At 51.1% G+C, this 24,614-nt stretch overlaps 1 protein-coding gene across 3 annotated transcripts in view; it reads left to right on the forward strand.

Annotated features, from left to right (window-relative positions):
• The window catches only part of IGSF21 (immunoglobin superfamily member 21), a 256,335-nt gene that overhangs the window by 89,508 nt on the left and 142,213 nt on the right, over window positions 1-24,614 (forward strand). For 2 of the 3 annotated variants that reach the window (XM_039509529.1, XM_039509528.1), the window contains exon 2: window positions 13,663-13,775. In XM_039509529.1, the coding sequence (XP_039365463.1) occupies window positions 13,752-13,775 (24 nt within the window). In that variant the 5' untranslated portion in view covers window positions 13,663-13,751. Of the gene's footprint in view, window positions 1-2,384; window positions 2,404-13,662; window positions 13,776-24,614 lie in introns of those variants that run through there. The other variant, XM_039509530.1, reaches the window with a different exon arrangement.

Below are 24,614 nucleotides of genomic sequence, written 5' to 3' on the forward strand. Positions count from 1 at the left end.
AATTGGCTCTGGAACATCGGGCAAAGCTGCGTATGCCTCCGCTTACTCGCTGCGGGTAAACACCGGTGACGACGCTCGCTTCCCAGAGCGCTGCTGCGAGTGAATTCATAAAGTGCTTTGAGATCTTTGGCTGAAAGGCACTCTAAATGCAAAGGCTGATTATTATTTTACAGGCAGGGATTGTCTTTTTGTTCCGTGTTTGTACAGAGCTTAGTACAATGGAGTCCTGGTCATGCCTGAAGCTCATGGGTGGAAAGAATAACAACTAATAAATAGCAAATCTTGTGATTTTTCTGATGTTGTCAGAATCCAAACAACCAGGCCTCCTTGAGCGGGCAGCGTGTTGATGGGTTTTTTTAAGCATTTGTTTCACCACCTGGCAATTCCAACTCTGCAGCCTCCTTTATTTAATCGCTCCTGTTATCTGTAACAAAAAAAAAAGTGTAATCTCACCCAGTCGGCTCCCAACGTTTGTTAACAAATAGGCAAAGTTTTATCGTGCAGATCGGCACCGCTCAGCCCTCTGTCCCCTGCCGTTTTGTCAGCTCAGGCTGTAATGCTGTAGCTGTTTCGTTCTGGCATTGTGCCGCTGCACAGGATGGAACCCCGATATGCCAGTTTGATCAGAGGCGGATAGAAGGGCAGTCGCTGATGTTTGTCAACCGGAACGTTAGCCGCAATCTGTGTCTGTGAGGCCCATTCAGAACGCTGCCTTTTTCTCTAGCAGTCTGCTTCTTTCAGGAACAATAACAGCAAAGTGGGGGGGAAAAGGTAAATCAATGAGACAGGCGGTCGAGGGAAAGAGCTGGCGCTGGGCAGCGCGGGCCTGTGGGTGGGGCGACAGACTGGCACTCGGGAGATCGCCGTTCTGCGCCACGTTCTCCGCTCACCTGTTGTGTGACCTTGAGCCCGGCCCTGGTTCCCCTCCCCTCCTTTGTCTGTCTTGTCTAGTTAGACTCCAAGGAGGGGTGCACAAAGGTATTTGGGTGCCTAACTCCCATTGGTTTCATGCTCTTTGTACCTCCCACCCCAAGTTCCTCCAGGCTGGGACTGTCCCTTACACCGTCTAGCACTGGGGGGTCCCATTCTCCATTGGGCGCTTTCGATGCCGCCCTTGTACAAATAATGACTAACCGTCTCTCTTAAAGGTACGTCCCCGCACTGCAGCGGGAGGGGTAATTCCCAGCTCAGGTTGACAGACCCGCACTAGCTCTGACCGAGTGAGCATGATAAAAATAGAAGCGTCGTCGCGGTGGTGTCCTGAGGATGTCCTGGCTAGACGTATTCAGGCGGATAGTTCCTTCTGCCACCTGTGCCGCCATTTTTAGCATGCTAGCTCAATCAGAGCTAGTGTGGGTATGTCTGCCCCAGCTGGAGATTACAGCTTCAGCTCCAGTGTAGATGGACCCCGAGGCCGTGTCTACACTAGGGATTTTGGCAAACAATGGCCACCACTGGTTTAACTGTAGTGGCGCATATTCTTAGTGTAGACGGGGCGAACTGCACTTTGCAGCTAGCGCAGACAGTGCCGCTGCAGACAGCTGACATCAGTAGACAAGGCCTTATGCTAGGCTTGTAAAGGGGCATTGGTGAAATTTAATCTAAGACATGGCCCAGAACATCATCATAATCCCTAGCTCATATATAACGCTCTTCATCAGTAGATGCCAAAGAGCCTTACAAAGGAGATCAATATTGTGACCTCCGTTTTACAGAAGGGGAAATCAAGGTACGGCGGGGCAAAGTGACTTGGCCAAGGTCACCCAGCAGGCCAGTGGCAGAGCTGAGAACAGAAACCAGGTCTCCTGAGCCTTAGTCCCGTGCTGTAGCCGCTGAGGCCCACTGCTTCCCTTAGCATCTTCTCCTGCAAGGTAATGAAAACCTCTACTCTGGTTACTGCCAGTGGGAGATGAAGGAGGCATCTCACTGGAGGTTAAAGCATCACAACTGAGCCAATCCATTCGTTTAGAGCTGGTCAGAAGTCACGTGTTGGATCATTTAGGCCACGGATTTTGCAGTCTTTTTCCAAAAAGAATTATGGAGGCTCCGCTTGGTTGTGTGGTTGTTTCCTTTGTTGTTCACCCGGCTCTGCTCTGGGGTTTCCCCCGCAAGTTGGGTGCGTTACGACTGAGAGCGGCTGAGAGAGAGAGTGCGGCCTTGTAGCTGAGACAGCTCCTCGGCATCAGATACCCACCCCACGTGCGTGCTGATTCATGCAGAGCCAAGCGAGCAGATGATGAGGGTCTGTTCCGTTGGTGGAATTTTACAGAAGGCTTTTACAGTCGAGGCAGCTGGAAGAGCAAGGAAATGAATCTCGTCAGCTCTAATCTCCGTTTCGCACTCCTGTGCCGCTGCTCTTGAAGAGACGTGTTTTACTTTGGTTTGTTGCAACAGATACAAACGGTGGGTCTGTTTTTTGTTGTTGTTGTTTCCCCCCATCATCCAGCTGAGACGAAGCCAAAATGCCCGAAGGGGCCTGGGTAGGGCAGGTAACTTGGCGACTGTCTGCAAGGCCTGGGGTAGGAATTGTGTGTTCGTTACCTGCGTCCGCTTTCCGATCGCTCTGCCTGTTGCTATCCATTCTTGTCTGTCACCAGACATTCCTATCTATCAATCTAGGGACTTGTATGACCCTCACTATGACAGTAGCTGAGACCACGTCCTGATATCTAAAGCATTACGAGCCTATTTCTGCAGAGCTGCCCAGAGGATTCAGGGGGCCCGGGGCAAAGCAATTTCAGGGGCCCCCTCCATTAAAAAAGTTGCAATACTATAGAATACTATATTCTCATGGGGGCCCCTGGGGCAAATTGCCTCACTTGCTGCTGCCCGGGCGGCCCTGTATTTCTGTAGCCCTGGAGTTTGCATCAGCTGCCTGCCTACACAACCTTCCCATGCCCTTTCCTTCTCTTAGCTTCCCTGCTTAAATATAATTAAAACTATTAGAAATAGAACGTCAAGCTGCTGCTCTTAATTAGAATGCGTAACTCACTTAAAATGTTTTGCATCTCCAAAGAGCTTTGCAAACTAGCTGGTCTATTTTAGGTATTTCTAAAGGGCCCATCACCTCCTTATCGAAAAGCCCAAGTTTATCAATCAGTCCTTGCAACACCCCCTTTGAAGTGTTGTTTCCATTTTATAGAGGGGGAAACTGAGGCACAGGGAGGTTAATTTTCAGTCCCTTCGTTTTTCAGTCCCCAACTTCAGGCATCCAGGGACTGCAAGAACTGTGGCATCCCAGATCAGTCATTAGTTGAACAAGTGGGCCTTGGTGGCTTGCCAAGGCCGCGCCTGAGCCTGGATTCGGACTGAGGTCTGGCAAGGTTTACAGCTCCAGGCTGTAACCACTAGCCCACGCTGCCTCTCTTTTGCGGTATGAGAGTGTGTGCAGTATGCACCTGTGGGGTACAGTGTGGAAATGTATAGGAACGCGTTTTGCAAATACCACAAGCGTTGTGTTCTATTTCCGTGCTTTGCTAGTGACAAACACCTGCCAGGTATAAAGAATGAAATTGATTTGTCCAGTCAGTTCAGGTTTATCCTCTGCCCTGTGACTCGGGTCTCTACCACCCTGGTGCCTTTCTGGTCCTCTTCACGTTCTCCGCTTGACACTTTCATTTGCAGAGCAATTGCTGTTTTTCATAGCACATCTCTTGTGCTTTCTCAGTGTCGCATTCTCATGGCAATATAATGGCTGCAAACAGCCGTTTGGGGGGGAAAAGCCCCCATTGCAGTCTTCTGTGTGTGCTAAAGATGTGAGAGCTGCGATCTGTGTCTGTCTAGTGGTAAATTGGTACCTATATACCCACCGGTTTGGCGGGAAGGCGGGATTGGGGTCCGTGTTCTGGTTCGCGCCCATCTCTAGCAGTGATGGCAGCTGTTTGGCTGTCTCTGTTCAATGAACTAGCCGTCTCGCTCTAGAATCCACATCACAAACTCTCCTAGCGTTACTATTGCATAGATGATGGCAGCACCCAGAGGTGCCAGCTGAGATCAGGGCCCCATTACACTGGGTGCTGCAGATACACGTAGTGCCTGACAGTTGCTGCCCCAGAGAGCTGACAACCTCAACAGATGACACAGACAAGGGGATCAGCATTTTACAGCTGGAGAGCTAAGATCCAGATGGAGGGAAGCCCAGATCCACAAAGGCATTTAAGCACCCAACCCCCAACGTAACCCCCTCTAACTCCTAGCCCAAACTCACTGGGCGCCTACGTTTTCAGGGTAAAAGTCCCCTCGGTGCCTAAATTTCATCCTTGGGTCCCATTCAAAATCTGACCATGGTGGGGAGGGGGAGCGGTACCCACCTTACGCATATTAGTCCAGTGGTTAGTGCGCTCCCTTGGGAGGAGGGAGTCCAAGGGGAGATGAAAAGATTTGAGGAGGGGTCTCCCACCTCTCAGGAAAAGGCTTTAATCTCCGAGCTATGGGATATTCTGATGTGAGAGAGCTGCCCCAGTCTCTCCTGTTGAAGCTGCTCCAGGGTGGATAGATAATTCATCAGTGGAGCAGGCGGTCACCCACCACCCGGCTAGAGAGCCATTCCCGCTTCCCCTCTTTCTCTGGCCCTGTGACTCGATGTTCCTCCCTGGTACCAGGCAGGCGGCCTCACCACCTCCTCCTCCAGCTGTTTTGCGTGAAGCGAGGCGGGCGCCTAATTCGTTCTTGCAAGGAACAATTTGGGCGTCTGATTCGCCTGCCTCCGGGGGCAAAGTTCCTGCTCCTGGATTGCTCATCAGAGCTAGGCAGCCTGGATTTAGGAGCCTATCGCTGAGAGAGGGACGGGGCTTAGCTCACGCCCCTCCCGTTGGCTAGCATGCTGGCACGGGCAGCCGGTCGAAGGCGCCATCTCTCCCCATTCATTGCCTAGGGAGCCTTGGGGCCTATCTCAGGCTTCGTGGGTTCCTGTGATTTTCTAGGCGCTGTGACGCTGAGATCATCGTAATACCTACATACCTGTGTGAATCGGGGCCAAAGTGACTTGCCCAAGGGCCCACAAAGCCAGAAATTGAACCCAGACCTTCAATCTCACCCCTTTGCCCTCAGCAAGGCCCGGTGGATAGGCTCCTGGAATGGGGGCTCAGGAAACCGTGGGTGAAATCCTGGCCCTATTAAAATCAATGGCAAAGCTCCCTTTGATTTCATTGGAGTGGGCGTTTCACCCTGGATTCTCTCCCAACTCTGCCGCTGACCTCCGGCAAATAGCTTCCCCTCCCTGTGCCTCAGTTTCCCCACCTGTAAAATGGGAGGAATGATACTGACCTTCTTTGTAATGTGCTTTGAGATCCGTGGAGGAAAAGCCCATTACTAACCCTAGGTTTCCCTTCCTCCCACTGGACACCCTTGCTGTCTGCAGAGAGGCCAAAGGCTTACATGACCATTTTCCCCTCCTCATCTCACTTCCAGATCATAGCCACGGGGAGGAGGCATGAGCCCAGTGGTTGGAACATTGGCTTGGAGGACCCATGTTCCCTTCCCTGCTCTGCCACAGACTTCCCGTGCGACCAAGTGACTCGGCCATGTCACTTAGCTGCTCTGTGCCTCAGTTTCCCACCTGTGAAACACACAGGGACGTTGGAAGGATAAAGATTGTGAGCTGCTCAGATACTATGTTGATGGGGCCAGACAAGTACCTAAGACAGATAGCCTTGCAGAGGGAAGCTGCCTGCTCTTTAGCTAAATAAAGACTCTGGTTTCCAGAGCTGTCAATCTAACCTTTTTCACCAGCACTAGGAAATATACACACAAAAAATGAAATGAAATCAGGCGACCTCGTGACCCCTTCTCGGCAATGTTCCTGCAATCTGTTTGCAGCAATCGATGGGAGGAAGTTAGATGGGAAAACGAAACAGAATAAAATAGCCATCCAGTGACAAGCGAGCGTTTTATAACGGCTAGAATGCAGTGCTCTGATTCCTATCTCTGGCATGTGCTCATTTAATAAAGTATTAACAGGAAGCAGGGATTGTATCGCCCATCGAGTGAGCAGGGAGAGAGGCCCCCACCCGAATGCTGCTAGGGAGATGTTGGGGGCAACAAACATGGCTCATTGTCTTGTTGAACTTGAAGCCAAGGGGTTTAGCAGGACTGCATAAGAACAGCCATACGGGGTCAGACCAAAGGTCCATCTAGCCCAGCGTCCTGTTGTCCGACAGCAGCCAAGGCCAGGTGCCCCAGAGGGAATGAACAGAGCAGGGAATCATCCAGTGATCCATCCCCTGTCGCCATTAGCCTGTGCTGGCTGCAGCAGGTGAGCCAGGGAGAGGGATTGCTTCGTTCCAGCACAGTTTAGTGCTCAGCAGTGGCGCTGGTCGCTCTGGTCCTGCAGGGATGGTCCCAGCTCCCAGCTGTGGGCATGCAGCCTGAAGCCTGGGGCCACAGCACCGCTCAGGTTTGGCCTGGGCACCCTTCCCACACCTCATGATGGAGGGGCTGCCGGGCCATCCCTGAGCGAGTGGTGTTGCAACCCCCTGCCGCGCAACACCCGGAGTGGGGACCTGGGCCAAGCCGTGCCAGACGGGAGCCACAGGAGTGGCGGCTGTGGGTGTGTTTTGCATTTGATTGTGTTGTTTCACCTTTGCGAAAAACACGAGGCTCTAAGAATTGCCATAGGGGATCGGACCCATGGACCATCCTTTCTCTCATGGTGGCCAGTGCCAGATGCCCGGGAGGAACGTGTGAAAAAGAGGCCCCCTCTTGTGTACTGACATGTCTCTTTCGAAACTCCTGGCACTGCCTCTGCCCTAGCTGGCCCCATTCAAAGAGACTCTGCGCCCCCTCACGCAGACTAAGTGAAGGCTTCCCCCACCTCATGCAGCCACTCACGGCGTTGCCAGCAAGTCACCCAGGCTTAGGCGGCAAGAGCAGACCAAGGGAAATGGGATTGCCAGGGATGAGATGATTGCTTCGTGTAGCCATAATGTATTTTCCCCAAGGTGTGCTTGCACAGCTGTTCGATCCACTCCCATCCTCTCCAGCACTCGCTTTCCAGGCAGCTTTCATTTTTTAAATGTCTCTGCTGGTCCTCTGCTTTTCCCCGCCCCGCAGCCTTCTGGAACCCGGAAACATTGCTCTTCTGGAGGCACATGCAATCAGCTCTGAGGGGGTGGGATAACTTTCCCTGCCATTTGTCTCAGGAAAGAGACCGATGGGAGACAGGGAGCCCATGGGTGAATGAATGGTCCATATCTCGGGTGTTTATATCTAAGCTTGGAAGTTGGTAAATTTCGGTACATGTTGATTTCACCATACACAGACAAAGGAAAAAATATTTCCATTAGCCACCGGACTATGCAGCTTCTCCCTACTAAAAGGGCTTGATTTATGTTAAAATCTCTGTCCTGCTTCTTTCTCTTCTGTGCTCTCCTTCAGCCAGCAGAGGTGCCCCCACCGGCTTACCTGGGATGCTCGGGGAATGAAACGAGGGGGAGGGAGGGTGATCTGAGAGCCCAGTGAAAGGTTAGCCCAGTCTGTTTCTGCTGCGACTGATTCCGATTTCCCCAAAGTTCAGAGACTGTTCTGGCAGCGAGTGAAAGCTGGGTTTCAAAAGCACTTTCCTCTTCCGACCAGTATTGTAATAATAGGTATTACAGTAGCGTCTACCCCAGCATGGCGGGAACGTCGTCACCGCACAGGTGTTGGAATTTATCTCCAGGAGCTAGCGGTGACCCCTTCACTCAGGACATGCATGGCACGGAGCGCCCGTTATCAAGCACACGCAAATCCCACCTCGGCCGCCCATCTGATTTAGACAGTGGCTGATCGGCCAGGCTGGCCCTTGGATTTGAACGCCCCGCTCCTTTACCGTTCCTGGGCTCCAACGGGGCTGAACCGACTGCTGAACTCCGGGGCTGCTGGGAGGGGAGCGGAGCAAAAGCCGCTTGACACATTGCTCATGAGTATTTGCTCAGATAAAAATGTGCTTGCTGCACATGAATACACACCGATTTGAAAGCCGGAAGGGGCTACGGGGATCATCTCATTTGACCTCAACTGTGGACTAACTGCGTGGTCGTGTGCAGTGCCTGGGCCTTCACAGCCTGAGTGCAGGGCCAGATTTTTAAAGCTATTTAGGAGCCGAAAGAAGCAGACCGGAATCTAGAGGGATTTTCAGCAGTGCCCAGGCTCCTAATTTTCATTGAAATCAGTGCACTCACATTAGATCGCCTCCTAGTCTCTTGGTGGTATCTTAAAAGGTGCTGAATATCAGAAAACACCTGCCCTCTGAAAATCAGGACTCTTCAAGGGGGCTGCAAGTTGGGCACCCAAAATTTCTCTCCAGTCACTTTTGGAAATGTAGGCCCAACCGCTTAGCTAACAAGTCTGTAACGGGAACGAGAGGCAAAGCTGGGGCCAGATCCTGAGACTCTCGACTCCCAATCCCTTCCGGATAATGGCTGCCAATGAGGAAAGCGAGGATGGGATGGGAAAAGGGACTTAGGGAAGACAAGAGGTGCATGGGAGCAGGGAACGGCGGAGCGTCACTACCTGATCTGCAGTGTCGCTCAGCGTAAGGTTCCGGGAGCCTTTAACATCCGAGCAGAGATTTATCTCCCAGACTCTCCCCGTGTGTGTGTGTCTCATTCTTAAATATCGCTGGTTATTTTACTAAACGTCTCTTAATAGGAGCGCCATAAATGTTGTCACAGATACAGGAGGGAGAGTGATGGAGGTATTCAGAATAAAGAAGCATGGAGTTAAGAAGGATCAGTCGCTCATCTGCTCGCCCAGCCTCCGGTTGCTGGGGGAGGGAGGTGGGGACCGCTCATTGGAATGGATTGGCAGCGCAGGCAGAGCCGATAAAACAGGGGTTACATCTTTACACACCCTCTAATTAATCTGAGGGATTCACACCCACGAGGACCGGAGTCGAGCAATTTTGAGGCCTTTAAAACAGGTCTGGACTGATGGAATGGTGCTGATTAGCCCCGTCTCCAACAGCTTTGCTGAGAGAAGTGAGTTACTGGTGGTAAGGCTGGGGCAGGGGGGAGAAACAGGCTTCATGCTTCTGGACATGGGTTTAATGCTTGTGTGTGTGTGTGTGTGGTGGGAGGTCAGGGTGGAAGTTCCCCATTTCCCCCCCATGCCCCTGATTAAGACCCAGTGTTACAATGTCTGTGTGGGTGGGAGAGAGGGTACCGCCTTCCCCTGAGGCATCAGCAGCCGGGCAAGGGTTCCGCTCACAGTAGCGGGATTAGAGGAGAAGCAGCCGGGGGTGGTGCTAGTCTGGGACTCCGGAGGCTCCGGGTTGAGTTCGTGCTCCGATACAGGCTTCCTGTTGTGATCTCGGCGAGTTACTTAGGCTTGTTTTCGCTACTAAACCCCTGGTGTTTCTTAGCTTGGTGTAAGTAGCATCCTGTGGGGAAAGCAGCGACTAGCAGGCTGTCTAGCTTCCCGGCGTGGTGACCTCAGCGAGGGCAGCCCCCGGTGAGGGTCCGGAGCTGACCCCGGCGAGTTCACTAAGGGCTTTGTCCTCACTATGTTTTTACCTCAGGGTCGCTCCCCAAGGTCAGACGAGCCCCGCGTCTCCCTGGGCCCTGCACTGCAAAGAAAAACCCCTGGTGCCGAGTCTCAGAGCTGGCTTCAATTGACTCCAGCTCGTGGGGCTTGGGACTAATCATAGCAGTGTAGACGCTCGGGGGTCTGAAACCCAGCCTGGGGGGGAGGGTCTCGGACCCTGGGCTCCAGCCCGACCCAAACATCTCCACTGCTATTGTTAGCCCCGGAGCCCAAGTCAATTGACACCCCCCCACACGCACTCAGAGCCTCTTTGCATGCAATCCGAGCCTGACCCAAAGCCCTTTGCGAAGAGTGGGGGGCAAGCAGGACCTGCGTGCCGAGAGCGCTGAGGTTCTTGTTCGGCTGAGCACTGACTACACGCAGGGTGGCTTTACCGCCTTGCCCCCACCATGTAGCCGGGCCTCTTTCCGGAGATAAAGGTGACAGCACGCCACAGAAGTGTCAGCGTGTGTTGTCACTGCCTTGTGATGCAATCACACCCTCTGTCAGTGCACGGGCTGGGGTTGTTAAACCTACTGGGCAGCTCTTAACATTGTACCATGAGAACACTTTGAAGTGAGAGCTCAAAGCACTTCACTCAGCCGAGTCACTATCCTTATCTCAGTTTTACAAATGGGGAAACTGAGGCACGGAGCGATAATGTGTGTCTACTCTATCTAAGTACTTAACGGGTGTTCCAGGTTGGGCAACCAAACCCGGAGGCACCCAAAATCAGCAATCACTTTTGGAAAAGTTGGCCAGACACCCATAGCGAATCCCTGGCAGAGTCAGGACATAGAACCCAAATTGGCTGACTCCCAGGATATTTCATAAATCAAAGCAATGCATCCATTTAATCATGTTACACATTAAATGCTGGTGCAATGGGATGGAGGTGAACTGTGCCTCCTTCACAACTTCCTAACTACTTTAGACCCACAGACTTGGGAAACAACGCGACCCTTAATCCCATGTCCTGAGCGTCTCCAGCGTTTGGTGGTGGTAGCTGCAGGAACTATTCCAAATATACTGCCTCTCCCAACTGCCAGTTTAAACCTCTCGACTTTATTCCCACTGCACATCACAATGGCGAGGAAACCCAGACGAGGCTAGTGTGAGTGCAACGCTTTGAAGTCCTGATAGCCGTGCAGTGGTTTTCAGTGACCCCTGTGTCACTGTTAATGGTCCTGAAAAATCCCAGGTGCGCTGCATTTTGAAAAGCCAGGAGACCTCTGTGTAACTGATGCACAAAGCGCTCCTTAGCAAAGTGCTGGGATTGGGAGTCTCAGGAGCCCCTGGATTTTTTCCATCCCCGAGCAGATTGCTTGCTTGATCTGGAAGATTTCGCTGTCAGGGCCAATTAGAAGCAGCTGTTTAACACAGGCCTGCCTGCTCCCCGACCCCCACCAGCTTCACCGCTCTTCCTCCCTGCATCCCGCTGGCTGGTGGGAGGGTATGGTTGCAGCGCTCAGAAGAAGCAGGCTCCTGTCTGGAGCTCCCAGGCGCTGATGAGTTTCGAAAGGCGGGCTTTTGTTTGTTTCACTGAGTGTTTTTTTTTTAACCCCTTCAGCATCTCCGTGGAAGGCTTTTGCGGGTTGGCTCCTGCCTCCATTTCCCTTGCTTGGTTTTGTTGCTGAACCTTCAGCAATGCATTTTAATCTACATCTTGTGATGGGGTGTCTGCAGGTGGGTGCAGTCCCTCTCCTGATTAGAGCCATGGAGACCATATGGCAGTTCTCTCCCCTGATTGCGTTCTGGTGAGGATGCTCCTTTATGAGAGTGCCTGAGTGTTGTTCATTTGGTAGCTGTCAGTTTCATTTTGTAACTGTGGCATATGCAACCTGTGGAACTCACTGCTGCATGAGGTGAACAGCTCAGATTCAAGACCAAATGGAACAGAATCTGAGGTCCCATCAGTGAGGAAAAAATGGAAAGGTGCTCTCATTCCTCATGCTTTCACGGCACAAGTTGTTGTCAAAGGAGGTTGGGAAGAATGGCTTTGTGTCTTGCAATCAGGTGTGCTGTTAATACCTCCCTCTACAGCAGACTGCAGAGGTCATTCCCAGAGGCAGGGCACCAGCCCAGGGAAACAAATAGCATATCCTGATGTATCTGGCTATGGGATTAGATGGATGATCGGTCTGCTCAGAAGTAACCATTCCTGATGGCTTCCCTGCCCTCCCTTGAAGCGGACAGCCCCCACCCAGCAGCCGAGCCTCCCCTTGCCTCTGTAACCAAAAAGCCTGGGTACCGTTATAAGCACCTGCTCCGCCAGCCAGACGCGGGCCGTGTAACCGATATGGGGTCACGTGTCACCTTTCCAAGCAATCACCTTCAGAGTCATTGTCTGGGGGGGTCATTAATCCTGAGATTGACCTTGAGAGAAGACAGTAGGTGTCATTCAGCGTGATCCTCCCACCTGAAGCCTGCCCCCATCGCACACTGGACCTGTTGGCCTCAAAGAGAGAGAACCCCCTTCTTTTATTTTTCTCTGTTGGCATCGAGAGATAGCCGGGGGCAGGGAAAGATGAACTGTTCAGGTTGCTGGACAATTCAAAACACTCCACATTGATCTCGTCCGCATTTCTGGTAAACCTCCCCTTGATGTCAGTGGGAGCAAAGCACAGCATCTGAAATGCTCCATGTATTGCAGGAGCAGGTGTCATTCTGCTAGCCCTGCTGTAAATCCATTGAACTTGCTGCTGTTAAGGTGCAAGATCACAATGGCCTGAGTCTTAGTGCGGTGATTGACACACCAGGGACCTCCTGCTCTTTAAGCTGGTGCAGCAGAAAGCGATATATATTTTTTAAATAATTGTGGTGGATAATATCAATGATTATTTTTCTGTTTTTATTGATTTTAAATGTTCACAGTTGCAGGAAATTGTGGGACGTCAGACAATGGGGGAGATCAGATTATTATTTAATGATAGTAGATGCTGAGATTCAAAAAGTTAAAGCTTTCTAACCACTAAAACACAAATATGGGCTGTCACATGTCAGAATATACAAAGTAAATATCCCTACCTCGAACTTTAGTAAGTTCTCGAGCAGCATTTTTCTTTCTTTTCCTTTCTGTATATTTCAGTTATTTCTGATGGAAATAATTTTTTTTCTGCTTTGCGTGTGTATGGTGAAATTGACATTTCTTGGCATTCACTGATTAAAAAATCTAATCCTTCCAAGTCTTCCTACAAACCTGACTCAGTTTGCGCTACAGAGCCTGGATCTTAAGCTGAAAGCTGTAACAGTCCATAGTCCCTGTGAATGGAGCATAGCCCGGAACGTATAACACCCACGCACTGATTGGGGATTATGTTTCCAACTTGTGTAGCCATTTAAACCAGTGCAAAGAGGTGTAAAATGCAGCGTCACCGACTCTCATGATTTGATCAGGAATCTTACGGTATCTAGTGTTTTACTTACGGGACCAGCTCTGGGAGTCATGTGATTACATGAGCCTCTCAGCTTTCAAGAAAAAAAAAAAAGTAGCTTGCTAGCCCTCCTGTTTGTGGAGGAAAGCTTGGGAATAGACCTGAGTGTAAGCCAATCTCATGATTTTGAGGGCCTGACTCGGGCTATTTTTTGAACATTTGGGGTTGGCGATGCTGAAAACGTTACCCCCCCCCCCCCCAGTGCGGGTGAGGGGCAAATCATTTATGATTATTATGTGCATAACCAGGCCCACATCGCGCCAGGCGCTGCACAAACATGGAATGAAAAGATGGCTGCTGCCTAAGGCGGCCCACATCGCGCCAGGCGCTGCACAAACATGGAATGAAAAGATGGCTGCTGCCTAAGAGGCTTGCAATCTAAAAAGGCAACGGCTGGAGACCAATGGGGGAATACAAGGGAACAGTGAGACACTATTGGCCTGCATTGTAGGCCGTAGTCTCTGCACAGCAGCAGTAGTGATTCGCACCCTCGGCACTGGTGTAAATGACTCCCTGAGGGCAGGACAGAGGGAAATCAGGTTCAATGATTTTTCCTTGAGGATGTGATCATGTCTGCAGGAGGAGGAGGGCGAGGAGTGACTAGAGAGTGGGTACGTGGTAGCCAATCTGCATTTCCATCCCCACTTGGGACCAGTTTTCCAGCTCACTTTAGCCTGCGCCCACTTCTCAGCTCACTTTGTGTTTCTCTTCCTCCGGTATTTCACAGGCTACCTGACTGTCAGCATTGAGCCGCTTCCGCCTGTGGTGGTCGGGGATGCCGTGACTCTGAAATGTAACTTCAAGACGGATGGCAGGATGCGGGAGATAGTCTGGTACCGGGTAAGTGACCGTCGGTTAACCCTCCTGGGACAGGGTCAGGCTGTTCTTGCAGCGCGTGATGTGCGGCTGGAGGGATGTCAGAGGAAAATGTCAGGAGGTTTCTTGGTGATGGAAGCATCGGTTACCCAGCTATAGCCGCCTCGTCCGATCTAAAAGGGGATGAGACAGGAAGGCTGGGCTTGGCTTTGTTTTGCTTTTAAATGAATGGCAAAGAAGTAGTTCTGAGATCATCCCTAGGGTCCTTCTGACACTCGCTCCAGTAGTTTTGTGGTGATCCCTCAGTGGCTGTTGGCGCTTGGCACTTTAACTACAAGGCCTTGCAAAGAATGGGAAACAGCGGTGGCCGTTTACATCCGCTGGCCATGATGGTGTCTGGAAGATTATTGCTCGGGACGCCCTGTGCTTTCGGCTGTTTGGAGCTGGGGATCCCGGTAGCCCCACCGGAGAGAGGAGACTTCATTCCAAAGCATAGATTTGGCTCCCAGAGTTCAAGGGGTCTGGATCTGGCGTTATACAGCCAGGGCCTACCTGCAAAGCTCCGATTTGGATCGGGACTTTCCCAGTGGTTGGAGCTGGCAGTTTCCTTCCCGCCATTCCGTAGTTTCCAATGCGCACAAGTGTGGCCTTATGTCCCAAAAGAGTCTTAAACCGGCCATTGCATGTTATTTCCATGCTAGGGTAGTCGCCTGCCAAAGGATGCATCTCCCTGCCCCCTAGGGAGCTGGAACTGCCCACCATAATGCCACGTCCAGGCCAGGCACAATGCCAGTGGGGTTAGAGGCAACTCAGAGTGATAGACAGACCTGCACCGTGCCCAGGGAACATGATCCTGCTCTCTTGTCGGGCCAAAGTGACCTCTCTGCATAAGCAGGTAGCAGACTCTCTTCAGGGAGCCGGGTCAGTGCTGGGCAGAATCATGGGTGAAGGCTGGGCTAGGGCTGAAAGGAAATCTGGGCCTGTAACTCTACACCGGCGAGCACCAGCCAGAACGGGGCGTTTTGCGTTCTCGACGGCTTCGCCCATCTCGCTTGGCCTGTGTTTGGACGGAAATCAGACTTAGCGTTTATCTGCCTTTCCCTGCAAACGGGTGGGGTGACAGCGGCGAGCCTCTCTGGCCGGGGGATGGAACGGGTGGCTCGCACAAGCATGCAAAGCGCGGTGCGTCGGCTCTATTTAAAACAGGAAACCAGGGCGTCGTGATGGCAGGTCAGAGGTGCCGCACAGCCCAGCGTGTGTTAAATGGACGGAGACGCGTTTGAAGCCCGGGGTCAGGGATCTCGCCTGCACCGATTGCACAATGAACGGCAAGCCGCGTCCTCCTGATCGATGGACTAATCCGGTGCCCAGGGAAGTGAGGGGCAAAGTGCAAACTGGGGTAAACCAGGCGTTGGGCAGGGCAGGGTTGGCCAACTTATTTCACAGAGCTCTGCCAGCGCCGACCTGCTGTTCCCGTCTCTGGTCCCTACCCAGCTCTGCCCCTCAGCCTCCACTCCGCCACGCTGGAATTCACAGTTCTGCTGACACACCTTGCTCCTTAATCTCAGCCCCCTGGATTGTACAGGCTGCAGCTTCCCTGGCTGTACAGGCTACTCATGTATAGGGTGACCAGACGTCCCAATTTTATAGGGACAGTCCCGATATTTGGAGCTTTTTATTATATAGGCACCGATTACTCCCCACCTCCGTCACGATTTTTCACACTTGCTATCTGGTCACCCTACTCGTGTATCTCAAACTGTTAACATGTAGTCTTGGGGGGGCTGTGCATTAATGGGGGGCCTTGGAGCCCCTCAAACAACCAGCCAGTTGTGCCAGATGACGTCCGTGGTGGTGGTTCTGTGGTGACACCCCCCAGCCCAGGTGTATGGAGGTGAAAGGTGTATGCACTAGCCCTGGTGCTACTTGGCTCCCCAAACACTTAACAAACAAACCCGTTTAGGTTCGCCCGTGGGGCAGAAACATTGGCTTCAGTAGAGCTCCACCAGCCTTGAACTTAGCCCACAGTCCTTTAATCCCCAGACACTTTTCCCTAATGTGCATCCCTCCCTTCCCTACTTCTATCTTCAAAAAGCCCACGGTGGCTGCGTGCGAGGAAATCAGCCTGACAAGGATTTTCAGAGGTGCAGAGGAGATGGGGATAGGATTGCTGGTCTGTGTTTTGCATTCTGGCTGGGAGGATCCAGAGATGTAAGCAGGAAACATTGGAACAGACCCTGCCTTGTTCCTTCGAGGTCTGGGAAGGTGTTCTCCCTTTTCCAGAGTTGTTTGCACAGATGCACTCTACAGTGGAGAGAGAAATCATCAATCTGTGTGTGTGAGAGAGAGAGAGAGAGAGAGAAATCTACCTGTGGGTGTGGGAGCATGGATCAGATATGTAGATGTGGATGTGCTACTCCTGGGAGAATTCTGCACCACTGCGCATGTGCAGAATTCATGTCCCCTGCAGATTTCTTTGCTTCCCCGCAGCAAAATGACTTTCTCGGGAGACGCGAAGGGAAGCCACAAGAGTGGTCATGTGACCCTCCCCAGCAGTATGTTTTGAGTGCCCAGGGCAGCCGACAGAGAGGTAAATCACTGTGGGGCAGGGGGTGGGACTGGGGAAGACCTGGCTGGTGGCTCCTACCCTGCGCCAGCCTCATCTGCTAATCCATCTGGGCTGGGAAGGATGAGATTCCTTTCCCCCTGCACAGTGGCACAGAATGCCCTCAGGAGTAATGTTCTGATGATTCATGCATATGGGAGAGGGCGTGATTTGTGTGTGTGCGTGCGTGCGCGCACACCCTGTGTATGACTGTTGGTGTGCAAATGGATGTCATCTGTTTGTGTATGGACGTGTGGGATCTGAGAGCGTGTACATTTGTGAGAAATGCAAGTGTGTGATCTCTGTGTTTATGTGCAGTTGTGTGGTCTGGGTGTGCGAGATCCATAATTGTCTGTATGAGAGATCCATGTCTGTATAATCTATGTAACTACACTTGTGATCCATGTGGGTGTATGGGTGCACCTGTTTGCCTATGTGTATGTGTGTGCGTAAGTGCATGCAGAAACTCTGTGTGTGTGTGTGTGTGTGTGTGTGTGTGTGTGAGAGAGAGAGAGAGAGAGAGAGAGGTCTGTGTCTCAGATAAAGACCAGTGCTTATTAGCAAACTGTCTGAGCTCATTTATCTCCAGGTCACTTGGACAGCAGAAAAGCCAAAAGGTCTGTTTATATTGCAGGAATGTATTAAACCTCTTCAGAGCATCATGGGAATGTATCTCCACCTGGCAATTTTGTCTGTCTTTTTCCGCACCTCACAAATTGTCCTCGGTGTTTTAGTAGCTGCTGCCCTGGGGTCACAGCAAGCCAGACGCCCCTGGAATGCAGAGAGATCTCTCTGGTGTGATAAACACGGCTGCTTCCCAGCATCCCCGGCTCCTTAGTGCTCCAGCCCCACATGGTGCTGTGTGTGTGTGTGTGTGCGCCCTCACATGAGTGTCTAACACGGATCCCGTGGTTGGCACAAGGAAGCGACCAAGGTAGACTTCGGTTTGATAGCTAGTGTACTGCGCAGAACTGGAGGAGATGCGCATGGAGTACTAGGGACTTGCTTTCCAGGGGGTATGTGAGGGACTGGGGCTTGGGACCAGGGACCGAAGATGGGATGGTGAAGACTGTTTCACCATCCCCCAAGCTAAGGGGAAATGGGGCTGGAGAGCGGATACTGCTCCGGTAGAAGAAGCCAAATAGCGTATTGTGGCATTCGTTTCTTCACCTTGGCCTCCCGTGACACAGACTCGGAGCACTGGGTTCAGTGTCCATCCCAAACCCACCTAAGGCTTCCTTCGAGCTTTCTGGGCTCTGCCATTCACACTGCATCCCAATGGACATGACCACTAACACCATCTCCTAATGCGCTCTGCCATGAGCACCATATCCTCTCTCACAGCAGAAGGAGCGATATCAGGGACCGATCGTTATTGTGCTCTGTTATAACTATTGATCCGTGTGATGGTTGCACTTAGAGAGACCACCAGAATCAGGGCCTCATTGTGTTAGGCGTTGTATGTACCCATACCCTGCTGAACTCTGCCATCAACTCCGTATCCCCTCAGACAGCAGAGGCTGGTACAGTCTCAACCAGTCACTATCCCTTGGGATAACAGGGTTAATACCATGGCCTCGGACAGACACGCTGCATCCAGGAAGGCCCCTGCTGATGATACTCAATCTGCTGGTCTCCTGAACTCTTGTTTGGCTGGTTATAGAATCGTAGGACTGGAAAGGACCTTGCGAGGTCATCTAGTCCAGTCCCCTGCACTCATGGCTGGACTAAGTATTATCTAGACCATCCCTGAGAGGTGTTTGTTCAGCCTGCTGTTAAAAATCTCCAGTGATGGAGATTCCACAACCTCCCTAGGCAATTTATTCCAGTGTTTAACCACCCTGACAGTTAGGAAGTTTTTCCTAATGTCCAACCTAAACCTCCCTTGCTGAAATTTAAGCCTGTTGCTTCTTGTCCTATCCCCAGAGGTTAAGGAGAACAATTTTTCTCTCTTCTCCTTGTAACAACTTTTTATGTACTTGAAACCTGTTATCATGTCCCCTCTGTCTTCTCTTCTCCAGACTAAACAAACCCAATGTTTTCAATCTTCCCTCACAGAGCTCATGTTTTCTAGACCTGTCATCATTTTTCTTGCTCTTCTTTGGACTTTCTCCAATTTGTTCACATCTTTCCTGAAATGTGGCGCCCAGAACTGGACACAGTTCCCCAGCTGAGGCCCAGTCAGCGCAGAGCAGAGCGGAAGAATCACGTCTCGTGTCTTGCACACAACACTCCTGCTACCACATCCCAGAATGTTTGCAGAACATAGTGCACCCTGCGCAGCAATGCCCGCACAAACCTGTGCGTTGATTCAGATCATCTGCGACTCCCCTTCCCCTCAGCACTGACCCTCGTTCATTCTGACTCCTGGCTGCTTCTGTAATCTCCTGTCTGTCCTCGGGGACGTGGGAGAGGACCAGACAGAATCGGTGACCGGGATTTGACTGTGTCGGAGGAAGTTTCTGAGCATCAGAGCCGCAGCTTAGTTTGCTGTTAGGCATGAGGACACAAAGATTGTCTTCAAATTCTGTCCGCGCCAGCCCGTCTCAGGTAGCTAAATTTAGCCCTGGAAGTGTGATTTCCAGCTGTCTCCGTCTGACTTAAGCCATGCTGTGTTTAACTGACAAGAGCACTGTTTTTTCCTTGCCGTGGAAAGATTAAAGGTGAACGTGCGCTCCGCTGAAAGGGAACTGCAACGACAGACTCATTCTGAAACTAAATCGAAGCGCTGGGATTTTTCTCCTTCCTGGCTTCTCCCCAGTTTATGGCACCATGGCCCGTGCTCTGTTCCAGCCAGGCCCAGTGATTTGATGGGAATCTTTCCAATAATTTCAAGGAGCTTTGGATCATGGCCTTGGAGAGCAGGTGTGAGCCGGAGGCAGATCAGGTCTCTTATTAGCGAATTTAGTGCCAATGAAAGATTGGTGGATGGACAGCCCTGAAAAGCCACGTCCTTGGTTTATCCACAGAACAGGGGCAGCATCAGCAGTCGTGACACATTCCCCCTCCACCCCCACGCCAATGTGCTTGGAGCCCGACCTGCAGAGACCACTTGGAAAAGGCAGAGATGGTTTCTCAGGTGTGAACTGAAGACAGTGGATTTACACCAGCTGAGGATCTGGCCCTGCAGATCTTTAATCCAATCTCTAGCTTAATTTTTGATGGTCCATTTACTGCAGTCCGGACACTCGGCAACGTAGGCGTGACCCCTCCTCTCCTTTCCTCTTCTTCTTTCGTTCCCTTCTTTTTTCTATGGATTTTTCCATGGCAGATGCTGAAAGCTCCAGTCGCAGTCTCCTACTCACTTAAAAATGAATGATGCTCTTGAGTGAGCTGGTGCAGAGATGCAGGGGCTGTGGAGTTATATTTACACAATTTGTAAATCATTCTGACAAGGCTTTTCTGCAAGATGCTGGCACCAGTTGTGCAGGGCAGCTTCGTCCCTTGTGTGGTTTGTTTTAAAGAGGCGAGAAGGGCCCTTCCTTGTGGCAGCCCAGGTTGACGCCAGCCGAGGATCAGGCCCATTGCTGTGTATGTCTCCAATCAAACAAGGTTCGCGTTGCTTTCACCAGGTCAGAGTGGCCCAGAAACAAATTTGTTTCCTGCTTTCCAAGCATTTTGCACAGGTGGAAGATACCAGCCTGGGTTTCTTCTCCTTCCTGCCACAAAGGCTAAGGGACATGCCCAACGCCACAAAAGCACAAGTGCCAAGATTAGAACTCAGAGCCCCGAGCCTCTTCCTCACTGCACTCCACCGAGCTGCCCTCCGTACATCACAGCCGCTCGGCAGGAAAGTTATGTGGGGTAAAACATGCTCGAAAAGCCTGCATCCCTAGTCAAGAAAGCACATTTGATTTTAAGCATGTGCTGAAGTCCCACGGAAGTCAATGAGACTTGAACCTGTGTCTAAGTAACTTATCTAGAGCTGCCTCTTGTGTGTCCCAGCGGCACGGTGCATGGGTCCAAAAAGGGGGCTGGTAGGCTCCTATGCAGTGAAGTGGATAAGGGTCCCTCTACACTGTACCCTAAGTCTGGGTCTGTGGAACCCAGGCCCATAGATGCCGTGTTTCCAGGGATGGCTCCGCACTTGAGTGTCCACACTGCAGTGTAAACCTGGGTTTACAATTGCTAGCCTCGGGGCTTGCAGCCGTGCTAATGTCCACACTGCACTGTGCAGCCCTTCTAACTCGGGTCTCTGGCTTGACCTGTATCCACACTGCAAAATGACAGGGCTTGGACTCGGGCTCTGACCCACCACCCAACCAGATCATAGGCCCCAGTTCCTGAGCATTTGCTGACCCGAGTCAGACTGATTTGTGTGTGGACAGAAGTGGGGCTTGGGCTCAAACCTGAGTCAGAACCCAGGCTTAGTGTGCAGTGTAGACATAACCCGAGAAACCGCAAACGGATGACAGACCAGAGGACTCCACTTTGATTGGCCTTTTCTCTGAGCTAGGAAAAAGCATCACAAGGGAGCAATGCAGCTTTGGAGGTCCAGGGATGCTCTTTACGCCCCGTATTTAAAATGACTGCCGGAAAACATGTGAACAGCAGCCGCCATCCTCGCGCACCCGGGAAAAGGGGGAACGTTCAGAGATAAAAATAAAAGCCGGGTTATTTCCTTCCACCTCCTCTCTCGATGGCTGTTCAAAATGAAGAGTGTAATTTGCTTGGCCGCCCCAGCACATCATCTTATCACCAAGGGCTGGAGCGCGTCTCCGAATGGGGAGGATTATGCAAATAGGAAATCCGCTTTGGAGAAAGTGGGCTAATCCAATATTACAGAGCAGGGCTGCGACTGAGTGGAAAAGGGAAACAAAATGAGAAAAAGAGAACGGAATGTGGGCAGGGGCGAGAACTCACCAAGGGCTAAATGCCCCCCCTGTGCAAAAAGCCAGAACTGATGCACCAGTAAAGCCCTCAAGCAATGCACAGGGCTTGTGCTGCACCCTTGGCACAGGGTGAATGTCACCCAAAGGGGGTGGATGTGGTGGAATAATGGGGAGAGAGACTTGCTTGGCCAGCTGGACTTTTTGAATACCCTAATTCCGAGCCCCGTCCACGCCCCATGCTGGGCAACGGCTGCTCCATAGCAATCCGCTGCAGAAAGGGATTTCAGCCAGCCGCTATCCCCAATGCAGGTGCTGGAGCCAGGGGCGGTTCCAGGCTCCAGCACACCAAGCACATGCCGGGGGTGGCAAGCCACAGGGGGCAGCCTGCCGGTCGTCGTGAGGGCGGCAGTCAGACTGCCTTTGGTGGCATGCTTGTGGGAGGTCTGCTGGTCCCGCGGTTTTGGCGGAAATTTGGTGGCGGGTACGTCGAAGATGCGGGACTGGTGGACCTCCCGCAGGCATGCCGCCGAATCGGCGTTACCAGCGGACCTCCCGTAGGCATGCTGCCGAAAGCCACCTGACTGCTGTGCCTGGGGCAGCAAAATACATAAAGTCACCCCTGGCTGGATCCCATTGTATCTCATTGATTGAGATGAGTCAGTATTGGGAAAGAGTCCTCAGAAAGTGGGGGCGGGGGGCTGGGGTGCTCACTGGGGGTTCTGCCTTCTGTGTGAGATTCCCCCTGCAGATGTCTGTATATTTACAGAACGGGCTATGCTGACAATGCACCTTTTTACGGCTATAACTGAGCTGAAAAATAGGTGTATTTAACACCAGGTTTAACTACATCCGCTTTTGAAGAGACACAGCTAGAGTGGTGCAAAATCTGAGCACAAATAAGCGTGAATTCGGCTGCCCAGCAATGCTGTGGGCTGTTCAATAAATGCGACTTTGCACCCCAAAGGAGGCTGCATTCCAGGGGCTGATACAGGTTTGATGTCGCTTTCAGCTTGGGATGAAAGGTGCTCCAGAAGGGCAAGACAGAGCTATGTTATGATTGAAGGCTATTCACCATGCTTTGAAATCTCTCTTAAGGTTCATACGGACTTTAGAAACCCCTCTCACACTCTAACAATGCACCGTAGATCAATGCAAATGGTCTTACACACATACACAAAAGCCAGTGACTATATATATATGAAAAAGGATGGGAAAGATCTTTGTACCAAACAGAATTATATGCTGGGTAAAGAATAGCTTAAAGGTACAGAGCCCATTATTAGTGGAGCTTTGAACAATAAGGAGGTATCAAGAAAAAAAAATCCTACAGGAAGAACTCCTATTTCATCAGAAGTCACCAGCCCAATTAGCCGTCTCTGTCCCCCGTCCCTCCTTTGCTGGCAAACATACAACTAAAGAGCTGGGCTTTCAGGCCCAGGGAAACTTTTAGTTGGCCAAGCTTCCTCTGATGAAGCCACTTCCCCCACTGTGTTTTTCATGTTCAGTCAGAAACGCTGCCAAGTGCTACCTGCGGGAGTTGGAAGGATTCAAAGATTACGCGACAGCTGCAAAGTTTCTCAAAAAGTGGGTCAGGAGATGAATTGCATCCAGATCTCCGCATCCTTCCTAGTCTTTCCTTTGTTATGAGCCATTTCACTTTGCCCTCAGCCAGTTTCCCAATAGGTGGTACCCGGTTTTAAGAGGGGGAGCTGCCCTGAATCTAAGCCACAATCAATACTGTCAACTTTCAGTCTCCAATGGGATAACAACATGCAGCTGTTAGGATAATCCCAGGGATGTATTTTCCTTGGACATTCCAGATGGGCAGAGGATTTATTTTGTTGCACAAGTATTCACTAGTGAAATCATTTTCACAAGCTTTGGTGAATATCACTCTGGGCAACATTGTAGCAATTCTACTGTGGCCTTAGTGGTAAAAATGGAAGGAGAATCTGCATTCTAAGGGGGAAAGTTAGGAATATTTTACAAACGTTCCATGGTGGGAATTTGCGATTTGCTCAGAAAAACGGTGTCATCGTCACATTGAGAAAAGGAAAGTGTGGGTGGGTAGTGCAGCAGTTTTCTGTTTGCAGAAGCTGATTTTCTGCTTTACCAAAAACTCAGTCTGGAATTTTCGTTTATGGGCGGTGAGAACCGTTTTTGGCTCCTAGTCTAGGGTGAAGCATGTTCAACAGTTGGCCAAATTACTTCTGCCTACCTAGGTCCCTTTGGAAATCCCAGAGAACGCGTTTCCCTTCCTTCTCCTCTCTACGAAAAATACTTTCCAGTACCTGTTTAAAGAACCCTATTGGTTTTGTCCCGTGTGTATTTTCTAGGACTTTTCCATAAGGGCAGGGTTTGGCAATTACTGGATACATGCAACTGCAGTCAGACCCCCAAGAACTGTAGCCTTTTCAGCTCTCAACCAAGCAGGCATGGGCTGTGTCAGTCCTTGGATGCTCCAGCGTAGGCTGTAGTTTGGTTGGCGGCACTTCTCGCTGTCCGGACTGAGCCAAGAGGAGATGGCTAGATCTGCATCTTAACCCGCTGTGGTCGTTACAGATCACAGGGTTTCAGAAGAACAGTGTAACCCCAACGTCCTGGTCGGATTCCACCTTGGAATCTGCCTACTGGAAGCCTAATCCTGTGAGGTACTGATGCAGATCTAGCCAACTCCCACTGAACTTGCTTCTGCAGATAAGACTCCAAAACCCCTCCTGCAGCATCAGCTGACATGTTCTTTGCTTCCTGTCTGAGGGTCCAACCTCGTAAACATTGTCCTGATGAATAGTAACTTGACTCACATGCATAAGTATTTGCAGGGCTGGGGCCTTCAACTGTAGCGTGGTCCTTAAAGAGCTGTGATGTTTCACCCCAGTGCTGCTTGCACCCTCCGCGGTGGAAGAAGCTGTATTTGCATGTCGTTGTAGGATGGAAGGGGCTACTGAAATATCGGTGAATCGACAGACAGCATCAAGGTTGATAGGGACCATTCCGTTCCTTTCTGTATTTTGAAGCCAGAGTGCCCGCTTGCAAATCTGTTTGCAAAGTCTGTATAATTTTCTGAACTCCGAGAGAACACAGGGATGTGCCAGCAATAGAGCTGAGATCAGAAGAAATCATTATGGCACTGTACCAAAGGCTGGTGAGACTGCAGCTGGGATATTTGGGAACCGTACTACAGAGAGGATAATGAAGAATCGGAAGAGGTGCAGAAGAGGGTAATTGGGCTGATAAAGAGTCTCCGGGGTTAGCATTACGAGGAGAGGAGAGGGTAATTAAGTTTATATTCATTAAAAAGAGGAGATTAAGATGGGACATGATTCAGCTGTAAAAAATCTGGAGAACAATTGAGAGGGTGGATGGCACGGATCTATTGCAGAAGGAAGATGGGATCAGAGACAAGAGGGAGCATGAACTGAGTCA

This window comes from Mauremys reevesii, linkage group 21 (genome assembly GCF_016161935.1).
Source record: "Mauremys reevesii isolate NIE-2019 linkage group 21, ASM1616193v1, whole genome shotgun sequence".
In the NCBI taxonomy this organism is placed as follows: domain Eukaryota; kingdom Metazoa; phylum Chordata; order Testudines; family Geoemydidae; genus Mauremys; species Mauremys reevesii.